Source organism: Cyprinodon tularosa, unplaced genomic scaffold, assembly GCF_016077235.1.
Source record: "Cyprinodon tularosa strain WSP-4 unplaced genomic scaffold, ASM1607723v1 ctg545, whole genome shotgun sequence".
Taxonomy (NCBI): Eukaryota; Metazoa; Chordata; class Actinopteri; order Cyprinodontiformes; family Cyprinodontidae; genus Cyprinodon; species Cyprinodon tularosa.
In genome coordinates this window covers 196,950-218,680 of record NW_024039280.1, presented here as the reverse complement: position 1 = coordinate 218,680, position 21,731 = coordinate 196,950, and the positions used below count along the sequence as shown (strand labels likewise).

The following is a 21,731-nucleotide window of genomic DNA, read 5'->3' as shown; positions in this document are numbered from 1 at the left end:
AAAAGAACAAACTTTTTTCAGGCTCCGCCTCCATGAGAGGCTTCAAATAGCCTCGCTTTGTTTCCCAGCCGCCAGTCAAATTCCTGAAGAGGACGCAGAGCAGCGGACCTGAAGCTGCAGCAGGGAACTGTCTTGACTTTGCTCTTTGACAGTGAAACCGTGGGAGCGCTCTAATTGGCGGCCGTAAAAACAGAGGAAGTAGTTTCTTCTCTTCAGGGTTTCATTGGCAGAGACGCTGAAAGATAATTAAGTGCCGTTCTTGTCTCCACGAGTCGCTGTTTTGCTTCTTTTTTTTTAAACAAAATTATTTAAGAAAAGACTTAACGGCAGTGAGACAATGTCCTTCAACAAAGGTCCTGCTTATGGGTTATCAGCTGAGGTGAAGAACAAGGTAAGACTGTCAATCAAAGTAGTTTATAAAACTTTTCTTCATGCGTTTTTTACACGTGTATTTTTTTTTCCACTCTTCGTGGAGCGCGAGCTTCTTCGAAATCACCTGGCTTCCATTTTTTTTTTTTTTCTCTTTTCTTGCCACGCGCCGTCAGGTTTCTAAAGGTAGAGGTGAACGGGAGATAAACTCGTCTGTTTTTCGTCCTTCCTGTGAAAAACGAAGCTTGTTGGAAAGACTTTTTTAAATGTTAGTTGGAATTTCTTCTCTCTTAGCTGTACAGCGAGGGGGTAAAAGTTTTTAAAACATTTGGGCGTTGCCCCGTCTTGGCAACCAAATATGTCGTTGTGGCAAAAAAAAAAAAAAAAGTAATCCCCGCTTCCAGCATTTTCTTTTTCCCCCCGCGGGCAGACAGCCGCCCTGCACCGTGACCCGAATTAACAGGCAGATAAATTCACCCTTCATCCCTGATCTGAGGAACAATCTGATTTTTCTCAGCTGCTTTCTGCCTCCTGATGGTCTGATTTCTGCTCTCCTACCAGAGATCTCCTCTGACCTGTAAAAAAAAGCAGAATAAAAGAGGAAAAAGTGTTCTTGAAACGGCCCTGCTCTTCAGTAATGTGTAACTTTGTTGGCCTTCATGAGGGAAACACTGTTTATTTAAGGCAGTCTGGGTGCATCAAAGTGTTTGGCAGGAAGAGGCTGCTTGGCCTCTATGGTTTGGTTTCACTGCTTTGCTTTAAGGAACACACATTTAAACCAGGGGCGGTTCTAATGACGGCCCCCAAAGGGGCCCAGGATGGGACCAAGGTTTAAAAAAAAAAAAAAAAAAAGCTTTTTCATCTGAAATAGGAAAAAAAGTACGACGGAGTATCCGGGCCAGGCTAGACCTTTTTTTTTTTCCCTTCTATTTCGGGAATGAAGTCGCGCGATTACGGGAATGAAGTCGCGCGATTACGGGAATGAAGTCGCGCGATTACGGGAATAAATAAAGTTGCGCGATTACAAGAATAAAGTCAGAATGAGACTTTGCAGTATGGTCTGCATGTTATTCCACGCCACAACGCAAGAGGGACAATCACGAAGTTTGTGCGAAAACGAAGGGATGTGATGGCGAAAAAGACCGGGAATCCAGGTGGAAAAAGGGTCCCAGCGTTCTCGCGCATCTCGCTCTTCTAGCTGGTCCAACTTGGCGGTCATACAAACAAAACAAGCCGGTAAGATACCAAACAGGACATACGCATAGTGTGGAGCGGATGTGGATTTGACCAATCAGAGGGCTCCTTTCCTCCCCGCAACACTGTCTGCGCAGACGACCTGGTTTCTGAGCATTAACCAGGCTGTAGGTCTATTCAAATGCGACCTGTGTTGCATTCACCTGAACTATACAGCATTAATACCCAACAAAAGTCACTATTCTACGTCTTGTAGCGCAGAGGCAACAAGGAAAACAACAATCATGTCGGACGATGATGTGGAGAGCAGTATTTACTCTTAACCATATTGAAAAGATTGAGTTTTTGGATGCGCTCCATCATTACCATCCATGTTTACTTACGTAAACACAGAGCACAATGGCTTGTGATGTCATTGCGTCCTCTACTGCGCATGCGGGATAATTGCGTCGTATGAATGCAGTTCACACAGGCGATCACAAAAAACTTGGAATTGAGCATCAAGCCCTGCATTGTGAACGTAGCCTTAGTTTCCAAGTAAATATCTGTTTCAAGGTAAAATAACATCGATATTCTGTGAAATTTGAAAATGAAAATAACATTTCATGCAAAAAAAAACGTTTTTGAGTGATAACGCCCAAAAACAAAATGGCAGCGGCAGATGTAAACACATCGGATGGAACCGTGTTTCAGCCACTGCTCCAGTGCTCATCCCACAAATTGTCGCAAACCAAAAAAAAAAAAAACTACTTCCAGTCTCTTTGTCTTATAATAACGCATTAAGGTCCCGCTGCAGATCACATGACCCGTTTGATAAAAAAAAACGCTTCTATCGCAGTTTTGCGAAATATAAGAATTTCAACGAGACAGCAAAACCAATTTTACATTTTCATGTTTCCATTTCGCAGACATATTTTGATAATTACAATTTTATCAGTTTGATGGTTAATTCAAACACAGCTAGTGTTGTATGTTGGTGATCGTGACCTCGTTGGCCGACCATTTGATGATTGATGCGGGCAGCTAGCCGACATCATGGCCAAAGCTTCTGTTAAAGCAACTAATGGGCACCACTCAATATTTCAATGCGATAGCAACGTGCTAAACTAGCTGCAGAATTGCAAAATGCTATATAATAAATACCAAGGCGTTTGAATTTGTTAAAGGCTAATTATAGATGATCAGCTACATAAATCTCATGTAAAAAAAACTCAAGAACAGTATTCTAGAGTTGGAAGTTGGACCAAAGTTAAATATTGAGCTCCACAAAAGGATTATGTCAATAGAATAACAATTAAATTAATATATTCTTTGGAATTTTATTTAAATGTGCATTCATGTTTGAAGAATAGCACACACTTTTACTTATTTTAAACTAAAATGATCATTTTTGACCAATTCAGAAGTAAAACTTGAATAAATCTGATAAAGAAATTGTAAAAAAGGTAGACAATGACATGGATGCGAGCTGCTGATTTGTTATGGTTCCATTGCATATCATCATAATACATTTAGTATTATGTCAGCAGTTGGGGGGGGGCATAATGGAGGCAATAGCCCCTGTCTAGAACCGGCCATGTTCAAAACTGCTTTTTAATTTCCAATCTGAGCCGAGTTGCTCAAAGTGATTTTCTTTCCATCATCTGGAAATGCTCTTATTTCCTCTCCTTTTGGTTCGAATCCCCATTTTCTTATTAAATGTCACGATCCACGACCCCCAGATCCATCCCTTAATAGTCGACTTCCTTTTTGTAGATATTTCTGGATATAATGCAACCACTTCCCTTTACAGTACGCCAAGTAAGATTTCCTGGAATAAGTTGGAGAAATCTATTTTCCTGCTGGTTAAGAAGTGATATTAAATGTCGTAAGGTGGTTGATGTTTTATACTGATAGAAAAAGGCCGACCTCTATGGAAACTTCCTGGGATTGTGTGAGGATTCGCTGCAGGCCGTTCAGAATGTGTAGCTGAGATGTTTTAGACGCTGATGTGGAGCTGCTGATTCCTAAAAAGCATTCAGTCCAGCTGTGGAATCAGATGCCAACTTCATACTTTACAAACACTTTTTATTTCTTATCTTGTTAGAAACCAATCCGGGAGGTTAAGTTCTTAACCGTCTCCTCCTAGAGACTATAAATCACCTCCACAACCTTCGGATCATTTATTTTTCCATCTGCATTCTTCCGTCGTGTCTTTGCTGGGGGAGAATGGGTCTAACCCCCCCCTCTTCTTCAGAAAGTATGTGGATTTCCCTCTCGCTGCTGCTCCTCTCCTCGCTCACTCTTGTGGTATTTCCTCTCAATGCTCGGTGAAATGCGAGGCATTTAAAGGGAGACGCAGACTAGAGGTCATTAAGTGATTTGGTGGAAAAACAACATAAAGGTCACAGCTAGCGGGGCGGCAGGAGATTACTCGCAGATTACAGACCTTTTTTTTTTTTTTTTTTCTGTGTTATAACAACACGGTCAGTTGTTATAAGATCAACAGACTCCTTTAAAACTTTCATTTAAACCATTAATCATTCCAAGAGAGAATTAAAAATGTCTCTAATACTATAATAGATGTAGGTTAAAGTTTAGAACATTGACAGTGCAGAGGTACGGTAGGGAAGATCGGCTTCACCTCCATGAATCAGACGATGACTCCATGATGAAGGAAGTCATGGCTGACAGATCAGAGTTTATCATCAAAATGATAAATTTTTCCAAAATGGTATTCTAGAGTGGTGCAAGGTTAAAGTGAAGAAGAGGAGAAAAAAAAAGCTAAAATTTATAATAAAAATGAAAATTATCTTAATAAATTTTTAACGAGTCCAAAATGTATTAATATTTACACCTGGTTACCATGCCAACGTCAATGTAAAACCATTCTGCGTCAATAGGAAGAGCAATAAGGGGAAGAAGACGAGAGAAAAGCTAAAATTTATAATGAAAATTATCTTTATAAATTTTAACGAGTCTAAAATGTATTAAATTTACACCCGGTTAACATGCCAACGTCAATGGAAAACCATTCTGCATCAATAGGAAGAGCAATAAGGCGAAGAAGACGAGAGAAAAGCTAAAATTTATAATGAAAATGGAAATTATCTTTATTAGTTTAAACGAGTCCAAAATGTAGTGATATTTACACCTGGTTGCCATGCCAACGTCAATGTAAAACCCTTCTGTGTCAATAGGAAGAGCAACAAGGCGAAGAAGATGAGAGAAGTCCTCCAAAACCCTGACCACCCAGGGTGCAGACCAGGAAGCATAGTTGTAGTTTAACACACCTCTCTGCATCTTCTCTACTGTTACCCACTCTTTACTCCATCCAGACAGTGTCTTGCCCACGACCAAAATCTAATAAATTAGCAAAGATTCCCAAAGGAGTAAATCATGATAATCTAATTAAAATCAAAATAACTCCAATTGGGGAAAAAGTTAAAACAATTAAATGCGGTCTGTTTAACATAAGATCTCTTTCCTCTAAAAGTCTACTAGTTAATGACTTGATTTGTGATAATCACATTGACTTGTTTTGCCTTACAGAAACCTGGCTGCAGCAAGAGGATTATGTGAGCATAAATGAGGCAACTCCTTCAAGCTATTTAAATTTTCACATCCCCAGAAGTTCTGGGCGAGGAGGAGGAGTAGCAACAATCTTCCAGTCTGACTTACTGATTACTCCCAAAACAATTAATACCTACAACTCTTTTGAACATTTAACCCTTAATTTCCCTGATCCAAATTTCAAGGCAAGAAAACCTCTTCTTTTTGTGACTTTGTATCGTCCACCAGGTCCTTGCTCTGAATTTTTAGATGAGTTTTCAGAGTTCCTTTCTGATTTGGTATTAAATACTGACAGGGTCATCATAGTGGGAGATTTTAACATCCATGCTGACATTGAAGGCGATAGCTTAAGAGCAGCCTTTAATGCTATCTTAGACACTATTGGCTTTGTTCAAAATGTGAATAGTCCCACGCATTCTCACTTCATACTTTGGATCTTGTGCTGACATACGGCATAGAATGTGAAGAAATAACAGTATTTCCTCACAACCCTGTCCTCTCTGACCACTTTCCAATAACCTTCAGGATTACTTTAACAGAGTTCTCCTCCCCCAAAAGAAGGTTCAATTTTAGTAGATCTTTATCAGATAGTGCAGTTATAAATTTTAAAGAATCTGCTTCACTTTCTCTCTCTGTGTCACTGAGCAGTGCTGCAGAGTGCAAAAGCTTAGCTTATTCCCCTTCACAGGTTGATGATTTTGTTGATGGGGTTGCTAGTTCTCTGCGTATTGCCTTAGACAACGCAGCTCCTTTGAAAATGAAAACCGTTAAAAATAGAAAGCTTGCTCCTTGGTTTAATGCAGAGATGCGTACTTTGAAGCAAAATGCTAGGAAACTGGAGAGAAAATATCGCTCCACAGGCCTGCGGGAGTCCTTCCTAGTCTGGAAAAATGGTTTACTGCTGTATAAGAGGACTCTTTGTAAAGCAAGAGCAGCATACTTCTCCTCATTAATAGAGGAGAATAAGAATAATCCTAGATTTCTTTTTAATACAGTTGCCAAACTCACCCAGAGCCATAGCTCTGTTGAACCGTCCATTCCACCTGCTCTTAGCAGCAATGATTTTATGGGATTCTTTATAAATAAGATTGATCTTATTAAAAATAAGATCATAAGCACTCCTCTATCCGCGATTGTACCTGAGGTAGTCATGGAATCTGAACCGGGTTTAGACTGCTTTGATCCAGTTGAACTCTCTGAATTAGCAAAATTATTGTCTTCATCTAAGCCTTCAACTTGTATGTTAGATCCAGTTCCAACCAGGTTATTTAAGGAGGTATTCCCTTTGATCTCCTCCTCCATTTTAGATGTGATTAATCTATCTCTGTTACAGGGATATGTACCTAAAGCTTTTAAGGCTGCTGTAATTAAACCTCTGCTTAAGAAACCGTCTCTTGACCCAGATGACTTGGTCAATTATAGACCTATATCCAATCTTCCTTTCTTATCCAAAATTCTTGAGAAAGTAGTTGCCAAACAAGTTTGCGATCACTTCCACCATAATGAACTTTTTGAAGAGTTTCAGTCTGGCTTTAGAGCTCATCATAGCACTGAAACAGCTCTGGTGAAAGTCACTAATGATATTCTCATGGCCTCAGATAATGGACTTGTATCTGTGCTCGTCCTGTTGGATCTTAGTGCTGCATTTGATACAGTTGACCATAATATTCTTTTAGAAAGACTTGAATATTTTGTTGGAATTAAAGGAACAGCACTAGACTGGTTTAAATCTTATCTATCTGATCGAATTCAGTTTGTTCATGTTAATGATAGATCTTCAACACGCTCAAAGGTTACCTGTGGAGTACCACAGGGATCAGTGCTAGGACCAATTCTCTTTACTTTATACATGCTCCCAATTGGTAGAATTATTAGACAGCATGGGATTAATTTCCACTGTTACGCTGATGATACCCAGCTATATCTGTCTATAAATCCAGATGAAGCTAACCCATTACATAGATTACAGGCTTGTCTTGAAGACATAAAAACCTGGATGACTCTTAACTTTCTGCTCCTGAATGCAGACAAAACAGAAGTTATAGTCTTTGGACCAGAGTCTCTGAAAAAGAAACTGATTAGCCAGTCACTTCATTTGGATGGGATTAAACTGATTTCAGATAATAAAGTAAAAAATCTTGGTGTTATTTTTGATCAGGACCTGTCATTTAAATCCCACATCAAAGAGGTTTCTAGAATTTCCTTCTTTCATCTGAGGAACATTACAAAAATTAGAAATCTCCTGTCCAGGGGTGATGCTGAGAAACTAGTCCATGCATTTGTTACTTCAAGGCTGGACTATTGTAATTCTTTACTATCAGGAAGTCCACAAACTGTAGTTAAAAGCCTTCAGCTGATCCAAAATGCTGCAGCCAGAGTTCTGATGAAAATTAAAAAGAGAGATCATATCTCGCCTATCCTGGCTTCTCTTCATTGACTTCCTGTTAAATCAAGAATAGAATTTAAAATCCTCCTACTCACATATAAAGCCTTAAATGGCCAAGCTCCATCTTATATCAGAGATCTGATTGTTCCTTATGTTCCTAACAGAGCACTTCGCTCTCAATCTGCAGGTTTACTAATGGTTCCTAGAATTTCTAAAAGTAGAATGGGAGGCAGATCTTTTAGTTCTCAGGCTCCTCTCCTGTGGAACCAACTACCAGTTTTAGTCCGTGAGGCAGACACCCTGTCTACTTTTAAGGCTAGGCTTAAAACTTTCCTTTTTGATAAAGCTTATAGTTAGGGTGGCTCAGGTTATCCTGAGCTATCTCTATAGTTATGCTGCTATAGGCTTAGACTTTTGGAGGACATAGGGACCCCCATTTCATCATTCTGCTTCATTCTCTCTCTGTTCTCCTATTCTGCAGAATCTGTTAGTTCAATCTCTAACCTTCTGCTCTCTCTGCTTTTCCTCAGAGTAGCTTTGCCTCGTCTGTTCCTGTTTGGCTGTGACGCCATCCTGGAAAGAAACATCAGCTGTGCTGCTTCTATCAACACCCTTGTTTATAGATGTTGGAGATCGGCCTGTTTTCCAGTGTGGTCCTGTTTCTCTGACCGTGACTGAGTGGATGTGCTCTCTTCGTCCTCTGGCATGGGAGCTGCCTTGGAGCTCGTCTGCCTGGCTGCGTGTTTCCTGGACAGGGCCGCCTTTTACAGTTGCTTTTTGTATCTCTGCTTCTGTCTCCTTGAACCCCAGTCGGCCTCGGCAGATGGCCGCTCACACTGAGCCTGGTTCTGCTGGAGGTTTCTTCCTGTTCAAAGGGAGTTTTTCCTCTCCACTGTCGCTACAAGCATGCTTAGTGTGGGGGATTGTATTTGAGTCAATGCAATCAACTGGTTTTCCTTAGATAGAAAACTTTGTATCAATTTGACTGTATGATCTGGTTGAACTGTAAAGTGCCTTGAGATGACATGTGTTGTGAATTTGGCGCTATATAAATAAACTGAATTGAATTGAATTGAGAAAAGCTAAAATTTATAATGAAAATTTTTTATAAATTTTAACGAGTCCAAAAAGTATTAAATTTACACCTGGTTACCATGCCAACGTCAATGTAAAACCATTCTGCATCAATAGGAAGAGCAATAAGGCTTCCTTCAAATCCATCCATGCCTCCGCTCCATCCTTCGATACCCAACATTTCCCATGATTCAGTGCGGTTTCAAGCAGATCGGTCAAATTTGGGCAGCAATGGTGGACGACTGTGGCAAAAATTGGATATAAAAATTGAAGACTTTTGCTTTTTATGATCAACAACCCATTTAAGAAAAGTAGGTCTGCTAAACTTGAATATCTATTTTATTAAGATCCTATTCATTTAAAAAAAGAAAGATTCAGGGTTGTACCTGGTTACCGGCTCAGCATGTTCACCCTACCGCTGGATGGAGGTTAGACTCGCAGCCTCTTCAGATTATACTGAAACATTACTTGATTTACTTAAGCCTTCAAATCTTGGCTGAAAGTAAAGTTTGGCTTCAAAATGTGATGATTTTATTCAACTCTACTGGAGGTTTATTTGGAGACGAATAATCGGTTCATCATTTCTGGTAAAGCTGCTGTGATTGTTAAAAAAATGCAGCAGTTTAACCAGAATTAAAAATATTTAATTTATCATCAGTGTGGGTTAAAGATAAAGGTTATATCCATAAATACCTTTTACACAAACATTATTTTATTCCTAATAATTCTCCTTTTTATTTTTACTTTTTTTCAAAAGAACATAGATTTTCTTCCGCTCTATGGGGGAAAAAATCAATAAAACAGAACGCTGAAGCATTTCCTCTGATTCTTTTATTCTTTATTTTTCAGAAACAGCGTCTTAATCGTCAATTTTATCGTTATCACCAAAGAAACACAAAAGCGGTAGATTTTGAAGCAGTGTTGCCTCAGTAGCTAACTATGTATCTACATAGAAAAAATAAAAAAGTTTGTCCTCAGAGGTGCTGTAACGGTTGCTAAGCGACCAAAGTTGCACGACTGGCTAGACCGATCTAATTCACAGCTCTGACCTTCGTAGTTTATGAGGTCTTTCCCAATCCTTGGATCCAGCCCACGTTCACCGGGTCCATGAAATTATTGCTGAACTCTTTCATTTTTCATCAGACGGTTAATTTTTCAGCTATTGGGTTATTTCCTGTTTTTTAAATGTTCTTTTTGGGATGGGTAAACGGATAAACTGAATCCTTAACAGCTAAGAAATAAGGACTGGACAACAGCAGCGAGTACGTTTGAAATGGATCCAAGCAGGATGTAAATGAGATGCTTGAATCTTTCCTTCCTTCCTGCGGAGCCTGTTTAAACGTTTGGATTCATTGTTGTTGAAGACGTTTTTACCCAGAGGAGGTCTGTTAGATGCTTGTTGGTGCAGGACGAACCCTTTTATTGCCGATTCCTGCTCTTCGTTGGGTCTTTTAGCATTTTACTGTTTCTGTTTTTTTATAATTCCAGCACTGTGGGCTAAATTCCTTGTGTTCAGCCCGTCGTGGTAAATTATATCTTTGAGTTTCTGTGTGGGCGGTTGGGATGGCCGCCGCCGCCGTCTCTAATGGATGGCCGACTAAATGAAGTTTAATTAGAAAGTAGACGTTCCTGCAGACTGCTTTCTATGGAGAAGAAGGTAATTGGGGTCATGCGTCGTACAGCAGCTGGACCCAAATAGCCAGAGGTGTTGCTGTGTTTTCACCCCCCCCGTCCTGTCGCTTCAGGCCTAACCACTGTTTATGTGACCACAATCCACTTCCTGTAGGCCTGCTTTCAGGACAGACGCTGTGTGTTTATCTCCTGCTCACTTTCTCAGTGATGAATGAAAATCTTAGAAATCAGCAACACTTCAACAGTGACTAAGTCACACTCCCGCCCCTCCTTTTTTTCTTTTTTTTATCAACTTGCTCTCTGTGGTTCTCAGGAAAACTGAGCTGTTTAGCAAACAGGAAATCTGTGTGTTACATTTTTCTTTCATTGATTTGAAAACAACGGCAGACAAAAGCCCCTTTATGGTCGCTGCTCTGAGCACTGAGGCTGAACTGTGTGGCTCCATCCATGACGCTGAGGCTTCTCTGTTTATTGACCTAAATGCCATTTTAAAGCTAGAATCCATTAAAAGAATGTCAGTTTGCTGCAATAAAAGTGAAAATCAAAAGTTAACCAGCATGAATCTCCAACCCGTGATGAAACGGTAGGGGTGTAAATAATAATCGTTTTGTATCGATGCATCGACACGTCCGCAAGAGAATCGATTCATGTTTTTTTTTTTCCCCTCCGGTCTATTTTTATCCATTTTGCTCCTGGGTGTAATTCTCCTCCCGTGCTGCGGTGGCGCTAAACCTATTTTGCCCTCCTACCGCGCTTCCTGGTTATACTCTTACAGCAGTGTGTTGCAGTGAGCTTGATGCAAACATTTTTTATTTATGCTCAGTATTGAAGCGTGGTCTGAGCTACACGCTGTGGGTCTAGATATGGCCGAGGCGGCGAGGAAGTGGGGGCGAGTTTAGTCCGACGACGGAGGGACATGAGGGCCAAAAAGAGCGGAGATTCAGCTGGAAAAAGGGTCCCAGCGGTCTCGCGCACCTCGCTCTTCTAGCGGGTCAAACTTCACAAGTTGTTTTCCGCAATTTCGGTCATAAAAACAAAACAAGCCGGCCTCCTGTCTGCTGCACTGTTTGCGGTCAGCTACAATCTGGGAGAGGAGCAGCGGAGCGTCTCTCAAGGGGGCGGTGACGTCGTCACTCTGGAGCCTTCTTCTTCTTCTTTTTTTTTAATGGCGGTTGGCAAACAACTTATAGGTGCATTACCGCCACCTTCCAGAATGGAGTATGGACCAGACAAACTATTATATTCTCCCTAAAATACCCGTTCTTCTTAGAAAATTAAAAATACTACCAAAAACTACATCCCCAGATGACCTTTGAAACAATTCCCTTATATCTAGTTTATTTTTATTCCTGTCTAACTCTTTACGCAACATCTCTCTTTCCTGAGTATATTTATTACATTCTAAAAAAATATGTTGGACAGTTTCTCTGGAGCCAAGGTATTGCATTGAACTCATTACACTGATATTGTGCAGTATTTTTTGATGCAACTTTTCTACTTCTGTTATTTGCTGTTGTTTCTAAAGAAAATGCATAATGATATTACAGCTTTCATTGATTTATTTCAAACTTGAAACTTAGTTTAGCCTGTAAGGTGTAAAAAAAAAAATAACAATAATAATAATAAAAAAAAAAAAATGTAACCGATTAATCGAATCGTTGGGTCAGGAAATCGATACTGAATCGAATCGCCATGATGGATATGATTTACACCCCTATGAAATTGTTACACTCCTAACCAGTTGATGGCAGTAATGCACCTGAAGGTTGTTCGTCAACCGGCTTTAAAAAAGAAAACGCAACAGTCGATCAGTCATTGTGCTGCGGATCTGTTGAAAACAAGGTTATAGCAGAGATATAGGGTGCCTTCAGTTTCAGAGGCTGCATCCTTCAAGGACCCGGTCTGCCTGGACTGGGTCCCTCGAGGTCCATGAAGAGTTTTGGCTATGGATTCAAACAGGTCCAGCCTTTCCCTGCTTTCACTTCATCTACGCCCTGCAACCATGACAGATGAAAAACAAAGGAGGCAGAGAATGTTCTTGTTAGTGTTGCGCCAATGCCATTTTTTGGCCCCGATACCTGACTGTGCAGTATCGGCCGATACCGTACCGATGCCATCAGTTTGAAATGGATGTGTGTGTATTAGGGATGGAGCGGTTTATGAAAACCGTCCGAACCGTTCGGTTCGACTGTCTCGGTTTGGTTCGCGTGTGTTGCGTTCGGTTCATGCGCTGCTCCTTTTTCTCATAGGTGAAGCGTTTACACTCCAGAGCAGAAGGTGGCGGTACTGCGACCAAAGCCAACCACCAGTAGTAAACAAGAAGAAGAAGCGAAGCAGCGTAGCCGGGTGTAACAGAAAAAAATCAGTTGTTGTGGAGAATTGTGTGGGTATGGCGAGTGGGAAAGAACAGGAGTTGGAAGACGCGCCAGCAGCACTTTATAGGTCTGCTGTATGGGAGCGCTTTGCATTTAGAGTGACCTATGATGACGGTGGAAAGAAAGTTGTGGATTAAAGTGCAACAGTGTGCAAGCATTGTGCAACACGTTTTGTTTATGCTAACAGCAACACAACCAACATGTCAGGCTAACCCCGAAATCCCACATACTCCGTCAGCGCTCCGCTCCGATGCGCTCCAGACCGGCTGCACAAAGCAAAGCCTACAGCCTCCGCTGTGGCTCCCGTCGGCTCCGCTCTGAGTCCCTTGGAGATCGTAGAGGGCATGCGCCAGATGATTAAATTCAAAACAGCAAAACATGCGGAAATGATCCAGGGTTTCCGCGGATCATTAAAAATAATTACAATTCATTAATTTTTTTTTTATTTTTTTTTTTATTTCATTAATTTTTATGGGATTTCGGGGGGGGGGGATGGGCGAGTAAATCTGAAAACACCAAATACACCAATGATATATTTCTGGCATACTTTTATTTTTATTTATTTTTTTCCTTCCAAAAAAATAATTCTTCACTGTCAACAATTATGGTATAAAATGCATTCCATATGTTGATTTGCATTTAGAAAGTCGGACCCGTTTATACTTGCTTTACTATCTTACCTCACAGGGATGACTTGATGCTTCTTATAAAAGCAGAACAGCTGATTACTCTGCGTTCACTATGACTCTGACTATGACCTGGATGACAAAGAATCTTCACCAGCATTTTCTCACAGTGGGATTCTTATGGACGTGACTTTTTTTTTTTGTCCAACCAGATTGCACAGAAATATGACCTTCAGAAAGAGGAGGAGCTGAGGATCTGGATCGAGGACATCACCGGCTGCGCCATCGGCCCCGACTTCCAAAAAGGCCTGAAAAGTGGGGTCATCCTGTGCGAGTGAGTAGAGGACGCAGGAGTGAAAGATGACACGTAAACAGAGACTTGGTAGCTTCAACTTTTTGTTTGTTCTCTTTTCTTTAGGCTCATTAACAAGCTGCAGCCCGGCTCTGTGAAAAAGATCAACCAGTCAGCCCTGAACTGGCACCAGGTGAGTGAGCTGGTTAATCTGTCATTGAAATCTTTAAAGGCGCGGCTCATTCACAGAACAGAAGGCTGATTGTTAGAAACGGGCTCATAGTGAGCAGTGGTTCCACAGCATGCCTCAGCTCGGCTTCCTGCCGCTCATACCCAGCGCCGTTTTCTTTGTATGCATTCGTTGGCGCTTCCTTTCTAAACCGTGGATTTGGTTTGTTCCTAGCTGGAGAACCTGACGAACTTCATCAAAGCCATCACAAGATACGGCCTGAAGCCTCATGACATCTTTGAAGCCAACGACCTGTTTGAGAACGGCAACATGACGCAGGTCCAGACCACGCTGCTGGCCCTCGCTAGCATGGTGAGTGCTGAGCTAACGGCCTTTAAACTAAACCTTTTTGCATCTTCGTCATTGAATATAGCTGAATGATGCGAGTTACTGGAACATCTCCTGCTACGTGCTCGTCAGGCAGGAGACCTACAGACTGTTAAAAGAACAGGCTCAGAAGAATGTCAGCTAAGACTTATTATTTCAGAGGTTTTGTAGGTTCAGAAAATTCCCCTCACCACTAACCACATGAGCAATGACAGATGAACAAATGCTTAAATGGAGTTGGAACTAATTGAGGGAAACCATTTAAGGGACACAGAACTGCAAAAAAAAAATCAAGCAAGAATATTTCCATTAAATGAACAGCTAATGAAACCATACTTACAAAACATAAATATTTTAATTTAATCTCAATAAGTCTTGAAAAATTCACACCCCCCTACCTGATGGTTCGGTCCTGGAACTAATCACTGGGCACAAGCTGATTGGGAATGTTTACCTGAACACGCCTGCTGGGAGAGTATAGTGCCGTTTCTCAATTCACAAGAATGCGAGTACGGACTCGTGTCCTCGCCAAGTATGTTCTTGAGAAGAAAACAGAAAAGTGTGGACTCTGGAGAACGGGAGAACTCAGCATAAATCTGAGTCAATTGGAACAGAAGCGTACTGATGACATCACCACATGCCCACCTCGTCTGGAGCTGCAATTCACCTCCTGTTATTAATGGTCTCTAGATAATAATAAATTATTACTTTTTTCATCTAGTGGGGGAATAATAATGAACACAGTCAGAAAAACAAATCAAATTAACATTTTGACAGATAAAACAAAAAACTCGCCATCAGAGGCAGTTGTCCTTCACTTATAGCCATGCAAAGAGAGGGCTGCTGCAGACGGGCTGACGTTAGCCCTTGTTGCTGCGGCAGACGAGCTGACGTTAGCCCTTGTTGCTGCGGCAGACGAGCTGACGTTAGACCTTGTTGCTGCGGCAGACGAGCTGACGTTAGCCCTTGTTGCTGCGGCAGACGAGCTGACGTTAGCCCTTGTTGCTGCGGCAGACGAGCTGACGTTAGACCTTGTTGCTGCGGCAGACGAGCTGACGTTAGCCCTTGTTGCTGCGGCAGACGAGCTGACGTTAGCCCTTGTTGCTGCGGCAGACGAGCTGACGTTAGCCCTTGTTGCTGCGGCAGACGAGCTGACGTTAGCCCTTGTTGCTGCGGCAGACGAGCTGACGTTAGCCCTTGTTGCTGCGGCAGACGAGCTGACGTTAGACCTTGTTGCTGCGGCAGACGAGCTGACGTTAGCCCTTGTTGCTGCGGCAGACGAGCTGACGTTAGCCCTTGTTGCTGCGGCAGACGAGCTGACGTTAGCCCTTGTTGCTGCGGCAGACGAGCTGACGTTAGCCCTTGTTGCTGCGGCAGACGAGCTGACGTTAGCCCTTGTTGCTGCGGCAGACGAGCTGACGTTAGCCCTTGTTGCTGCGGCAGACGAGCTGACGTTAGCCCTTGTTGCTGCGGCAGACGAGCTGACGTTAGCCCTTGTTGCTGCGGCAGACGAGCTGACGTTAGCCCTTGTTGCTGCGGCAGACGAGCTGACGTTAGCCCTTGTTGCTGCGGCAGACGAGCTGACGTTAGCCCTTGTTGCTGCGGCAGACGAGCAACGAGTTAGCCCTGGCCGGCTGCCGCAGACGGGCTGGCGTTAGCCCTGGCTGCTGTTAGCCTCGGTGGTCCAATGGTTGCCGCGATCCTCTCAACATGCTCTCAACAGACCTCTTTTTTAATAACGCACTAAATCAGTAAATGAATCATATAGTGACGCTTAAAGTATAATGTTCTCGCATCAAATGATCTTAAAACGTAGTTTTATTGAACAACAGCAACAGAAAAGAGAACTTTTAACTTAATACTCTGAGCTCTGTGAGCGCTCTGGGGACTTTGTCTGTTCTCGGTCTGCTGTTCCGGTGACTTGGAGCAGTACTAGGGCTGAGGCTGATGTTTCACAAGTACACGAGCACGTGAGAACACACAAGTACACATATTAAGAAACGGCCTAGTATCTCAATTAAACTCAATAAAAATACAGTTGGTGTTTAACAATGAATTAAACATTGAAAAGTTTAATAAATCTACCTTTTTGGAGGAAAACCAAGAGGAGAGTCCTGTGAAATTAACAACACCCCAAACAAACCTGCATTAAAAATACGGACGTTATCTTTCACTGAAAAATATACGTGAAACAAAGGATCATTGTTGCATCTTTTGTGTTTTTTTAATAAACAGATTCAGTCTGTCTCCTATTTGATCCGACAATAAAAAGGAAAGCAGGTTTCAGATAGAGATCGACTGATAACAGGGTTTTATGTTTTGTTTCTTTTAAGGCTGGTATTTATTACTTTATTAGTCGATCCGCCATATGTGCTGCTGATATTTTTCAGCAGTTTCTTTCGTCCAATATTTTTTACTTTTTTTTTCTGGAATCTATTTACAGGTAAAAAAAAAAAAAAGAACTTATCAGTCTATCTCTAGTTTCAGTGTTCATAAAATAAATCAGGACAGCAAATCATCCTGTTGGAACTAGTTTATCGCCTAACGGCCAGCTTTTCTTCACAGACTCATAATTAGAAACGGCTTATTAAACTAAAACTTTCTGTTTGGGGATTTAGATGAAATCAGTTTAAGGTTTGCACTGATTGATCCTTTAGCCAATCGATCGGCCCTATTTCCCTTAAACCAGGAGGATAGAAGATCAGTCAACACTTTGACTCGCTTCCAACGCCCAACGGTTTATTTTTCTTTCTTTCTTTCTGTTTGTTCATTGTTTATCAACTAAGATTTTCACCTCATCCTAGATAGTTGGTATTTAAACAAGGCAGCTGGCTTCAGCTTGTTAGCAAACAGGGAGATGTTTAGTAATGACTTTCTATTTAACTTACCAAGTTACTCAGTAAGCATGGGCTTAAAATGTTTATAATGGTTTTAAAATTTATTTCATTAATTTCCATTAAAGTCACAGAAATCCCATTAGCTGGAATAAACTCTGTTAAATTACTTTTACTTAAAAACCTAACTGGACTAATTGGCTTTTAATAAAATCTCTATCTAGATGTTTGGACTTCATGCCTATAAATGTACTTCTTATCCAGCAGTGGTTCCAGCTAAATGCATTGTGTTTTTAGCAGTCAGTGGAGGTGTTAGTTATGTTGTGGTTTTTTGTTTTGTTTCTCACTCCTTCTGCGGGTGTGAATCTTGTTCTGTTATACTTGGAAGAAAATAACAAGTTTTTGTAAATTAAAAAAATATTTGTATTTTTTTTTTTCAACAAATTTTAATTTTTGCTGATTTTTTTTTTAGATTAAGTTTTACAATTTGTGGCTTTCAAACTGTTTTACAGATAAGATTCTCTCATTTTTTAACAGCTCGATCTTGGCCGATTTAAAATATTGCCAATATCCATACGGATCAATAGAAACACGTCCTCGCTCCGAAAAACCCGCCCCCAGTGGCGAACAGAATTGTAATTTGGTCAACTACATCTAAAAGAAACAAAACTGAAAAAGCTTAATTGAAAAAAAAAAAAGGACCATTTGATAGGAAAAAAAATCCATCGCAGGGAAACGCAGAGAAAAAAAACAACCTTTTACAGCTGTCCCAGCATGCACTGCGGCAGCAGCAGCTTCCAAATCAGTGCTTGCAGAGCATTTCAGGCAAGAACATTAATGGGTCATTTAAAGGTACACTATGCAACCGGTGTTGATTTTCCAGCGGGGCTCCCCCCAGAGGGCGAAAGTAAAAGTGCACTGTCGTAAATATGCTCAGCTGTTCTCCTGGTTTCTCCGTCAAGCCAGGCGCGCTAGCAACGAGCATGCCTTTCACTGGGGGCATGTAGCAGTTCTCGCCGTAAAGCAAGACCGACTCTCGCGATGCACGAGACTTCTGAGCCTGTGGGTGCGGGCTGAGGGCTCCTGCAATTGCAAGTACGGTATTTCCCCTACAGACCACCAGGGCGGCCGAGAAAACCTTTGTTCGACCTGAAATGACTCATTTAATCAACCAAAACGTTATGGAACACATTAATTAACTGAAAAATGTTGCATAGTATGCCTTTAAAAAGAAATTTCCAAAGTTGAGAGGACCGTGGCGACCAGCGGACCTTTGAGGGTAACGGCAGCCAGGGCTAACGTTAGCCCGCCTGCAGCAGCCCTCTGTCTGCATAGCCGTGTGTGAAGCATCTTTGGCTCTGATGGCGATTTGTTTTGACAAAATGTTCATTTGATTTGTGTTTAAAGAGAATTAAGAGAAGCCAATTAACCTAACAGTCCTGTTTTTGGACTGTGGGAAGAAGCCGGAGTACCCGGAGAGAACCCACGCATGCTCAGGGAGAACATGCAGAAAGATCCCAGGCCGGGAATTGAACCCAGAACCTTCTAGCTGCATTGATGTTTCGGGTGTGCTACCCGCTGCTCCACTGAGCAGCATTTTTAAATAAAATCTGAGGAAATAGAAAATGTTACTCTTAAATTCAATAAAGTTTAATTTCTGGATTGTTTTTACATTTTGTTTTCAACAATAATACGAAGAAAAACACTGTTTTTCAATCGTTTCTCTCTAATACTGCCTTATAAATTGATCTGTTTGGATTCTCATTTTCACTCGGATACTTCTGGATGCTTTAAAAGAATACTTATCTTAAAATCTTCTTTTTTTCCCCTCTTTTAGGCTAAGACCAAAGGTTGCCAGTCACGGGTGGACATCGGCATCAAGTACGCAGACAAACAGCAGCGGATGTTTGATGAGGAGAAGATGAAGGCGGGACAGTGTGTCATCGGCTTACAGGTACCTGCTGCTTCGTCCTGCATGGCTTCATGGGAACAGCTCCCCTATTTACAGTTGCTCTCTCCCATGACGGCATCCCATGCTGGAATACAATAGATGTTACACTCCGTCTTTAGGAAACTAAGGTTCAACAAGTCAATCTAATGAAGCTAGATCTGTATTTTTGGTTAATTTCTGTGGAACAGGAGCTGCAGGGTCGTCTTTTTTTAGCTGACTGGTTTCATAAAGGCCATGTTACAGTAGCTGAGTTACATATTGTTCTGTTTTTGTTTTTGCTCCGTTGCTAAGGAAGACATGAGTGCTACTTGCACAACTTGATATACAACTTTGTGTGTTGTCACACGGCGACACTATTCTTAAGTCTGACAGGCGGCCGTCTGAAACGTTGAATCACACATTAGACGACTGCTGGCCTTGTGGCTCCGAGCTGCAGTAACGGATAATTAAAGTAAGATCTGCACGCTTTCACGATCTGTTTTCACTAAGCCATGTCTCCTGACTTTTTCTGTAAAGATGGGGACCAACAAGTGTGCCAGCCAGGCCGGTATGAACGCGTACGGCACCAGGAGGCATTTATATGACCCCAAAGTTCAAATCCAGCCCCCCATGGACAACACCACTATCAGCCTGCAAATGGGAACCAACAAGGGAGCCAGTCAGGTAGCGCATCGAAACTTTCAGCTCTGTGGAATCAGTGGGGGGAGGGGTCTAATCCAAATGAACCCGATTGTTTTTCCCTTCAGGCCGGGATGACTGCTCCTGGGACCAGGCGGGCCATTTACGACCAGAAACTGGGCACAGACAAGTGCGACAACAGCACCATGTCTCTACAGATGGGCTACAGCCAGGGAGCCAATCAGAGCGGGCAGAACTTCGGCCTGGGCCGGCAGATCTACGACTCCAAGTATTGCCCCAAAGCCGGAGAGGTTCCCAACGATCAGAACGGAGCCGGCAGCGGCCGCGACTACTACCCCGACAACGACGAGGGTTACCAGGGTTACCAGGAAGAGTCCCATCATCAGCTGTACCATGAGGATGGGACGGATTATTAAAAGCAGTGGGTAGAGATGGGAGAAAAAAGGCAGGTTAGAAAACCTGGAGGCAGGCAGATGGTTTATTTTTATACCCACAGGATGTTGGATGCCATCCTTTAGTATTTTACAAATCTGCATCTTTAGCCCTGAATAATAAACATATCATGATGAACTGTATTTCTGAATTTTCTTTTTTTTTTTTGAGCAATCCTTTCGATTTAAAACCAGCGGTTTGATTCAGCTTGTTTTTTTATTATGGGAACTTTTTGTGCCAAAGTTACAGAAATGTTTTGTCCCAAATGCCTTTTTTAAAATTTTGTATTATTTGTTACATGAAGGGAGAAACCCCGAATAAAGTCCTATAATATGTAATATTTGTTTTTAGGGAGATCTGTCTTCGCTGTATCTTTAGAATATTGCATCATGTAAACATCCGTTCCTGTGAATAAGATTGTGCATTTCCTCTTTATACTGTCAGTATGTTTCCTCCTTCAGTATTGGTCGCTGATCTTAGTGAAGTTAGTTTTTCTTATGAGGGATGAAATATTGATCGATCTCACAGTGGAGAAATTTACTCGTTAGAGATACGAATAATTTGTTGGAACAAGCTTTTTATTTTTCTTCTCTTACAAACTTTTATCTTTTTAGTGAAGGAAATGGTTTCCTTGTTTGCATAACCAGTCCAACTGGAGATTTGTTTTCTTTGGACCAAAGGCAGGAACAGGAGTTAGAAACATTCCAAGCAAGAATACTGGATTAACTTTAGCTTTGTGTTCAGTGACTGAATATTTCATGAACAGTTGTTGACATGCGAACAAACCTACCATCATGTTTGATCATTTATGTTGCTATTTATGCCGAGTTAGAACAATGTTTTTTTTTCTCTCTCTTTGACAATGGATTATGTTTTCCCCCTCTCCAATGATGTTGGGAAGCTAAACATGTGAAAGTGGTTTAATAAAATGTATTCATTACTGGTGTTCATCATTTTATTAAAAAAAAATAAATGTCTGCCTTGCTGATGAGAAGCCAAACCAGCTTCCTTGACCAAAATCAATCTGGTTAGCCAAAACCCGTTTTTTTGTTTTTTTTCTCAGTTCAGTTTCCTCATAAGGTTGAAACTTATTAAAGATATAAGGATGTGAAAACATAAACCCCGGTTTATAAGTCTAATTTTGTTGTGACACTTCGATATCTCAGATCATCCAATTTAAGATAAGTTGAGTACATGTTAAACCTCAGTATGCATAATATTTTATTAATGGAGAAATCCACCGGTCACCAGGGAAACATGACCATGACCCCTGGTTTATTGGTAACCCTGAAAAAAGAGCTGATTACTATTACCAGACTAGTTTGTTTGAAGTGGGCTTAAGCCGGGCTTACACTACGATTTATTTATTTTTTTTGCCCTTTTCGAGCCAACAGTATACAGGAGGTAACGGGAGCGATCGGCCTCTCGTGACCACCTGTAACTACACGATCCGTCCCGCGCATGCGCGAACAACTATACATACGGGTGTCCATACATAATGTAATTATGTTATTAAAATTACTTGTTTCTATTCTTAACTCACTAAAGAATGTTAAGACACATCTGTAAAAATGTTTTATGACTTTTTTGAGACAATTTTTATACTTTTTACGTTTTCTTCGTTAAACTGCGTCTCTGACGTCATCAGTCACGCTCAGAGCAGTCCGGCAAAATATGATTAAACATTTTAATCTGCATTTTAGGTGTTTCGTTCTTTAGATTATGCAATATATAGCATAATGTTAAAACGAAACGAACACATACAACTCAAAAAGACTAGATTTATGTTTAAATCCAAAAGGCGAAAAAGTTAGCTCCC

The 21,731-nt window shown here is 41.3% G+C and overlaps 1 protein-coding gene across 1 annotated transcript; it reads left to right on the top strand.

Annotated features, from left to right (window-relative positions):
* Positions 1 to 88: 88 nt before the first annotated feature.
* On the top strand, positions 89 to 20,852 carry cnn2 (calponin 2). Its single transcript, XM_038304874.1, has 7 exons — positions 89 to 391; positions 13,421 to 13,542; positions 13,627 to 13,693; positions 13,904 to 14,041; positions 18,728 to 18,844; positions 19,358 to 19,504; positions 19,588 to 20,852. The coding sequence occupies exons 1-7, from the start codon at positions 338 to 340 to the stop codon at positions 19,894 to 19,896; spliced, it is 954 nt and encodes a 317-aa protein (XP_038160802.1). The 5' UTR covers positions 89 to 337; the 3' UTR covers positions 19,897 to 20,852.
* The last annotated feature ends 879 nt before the right edge of the window (positions 20,853 to 21,731 follow it).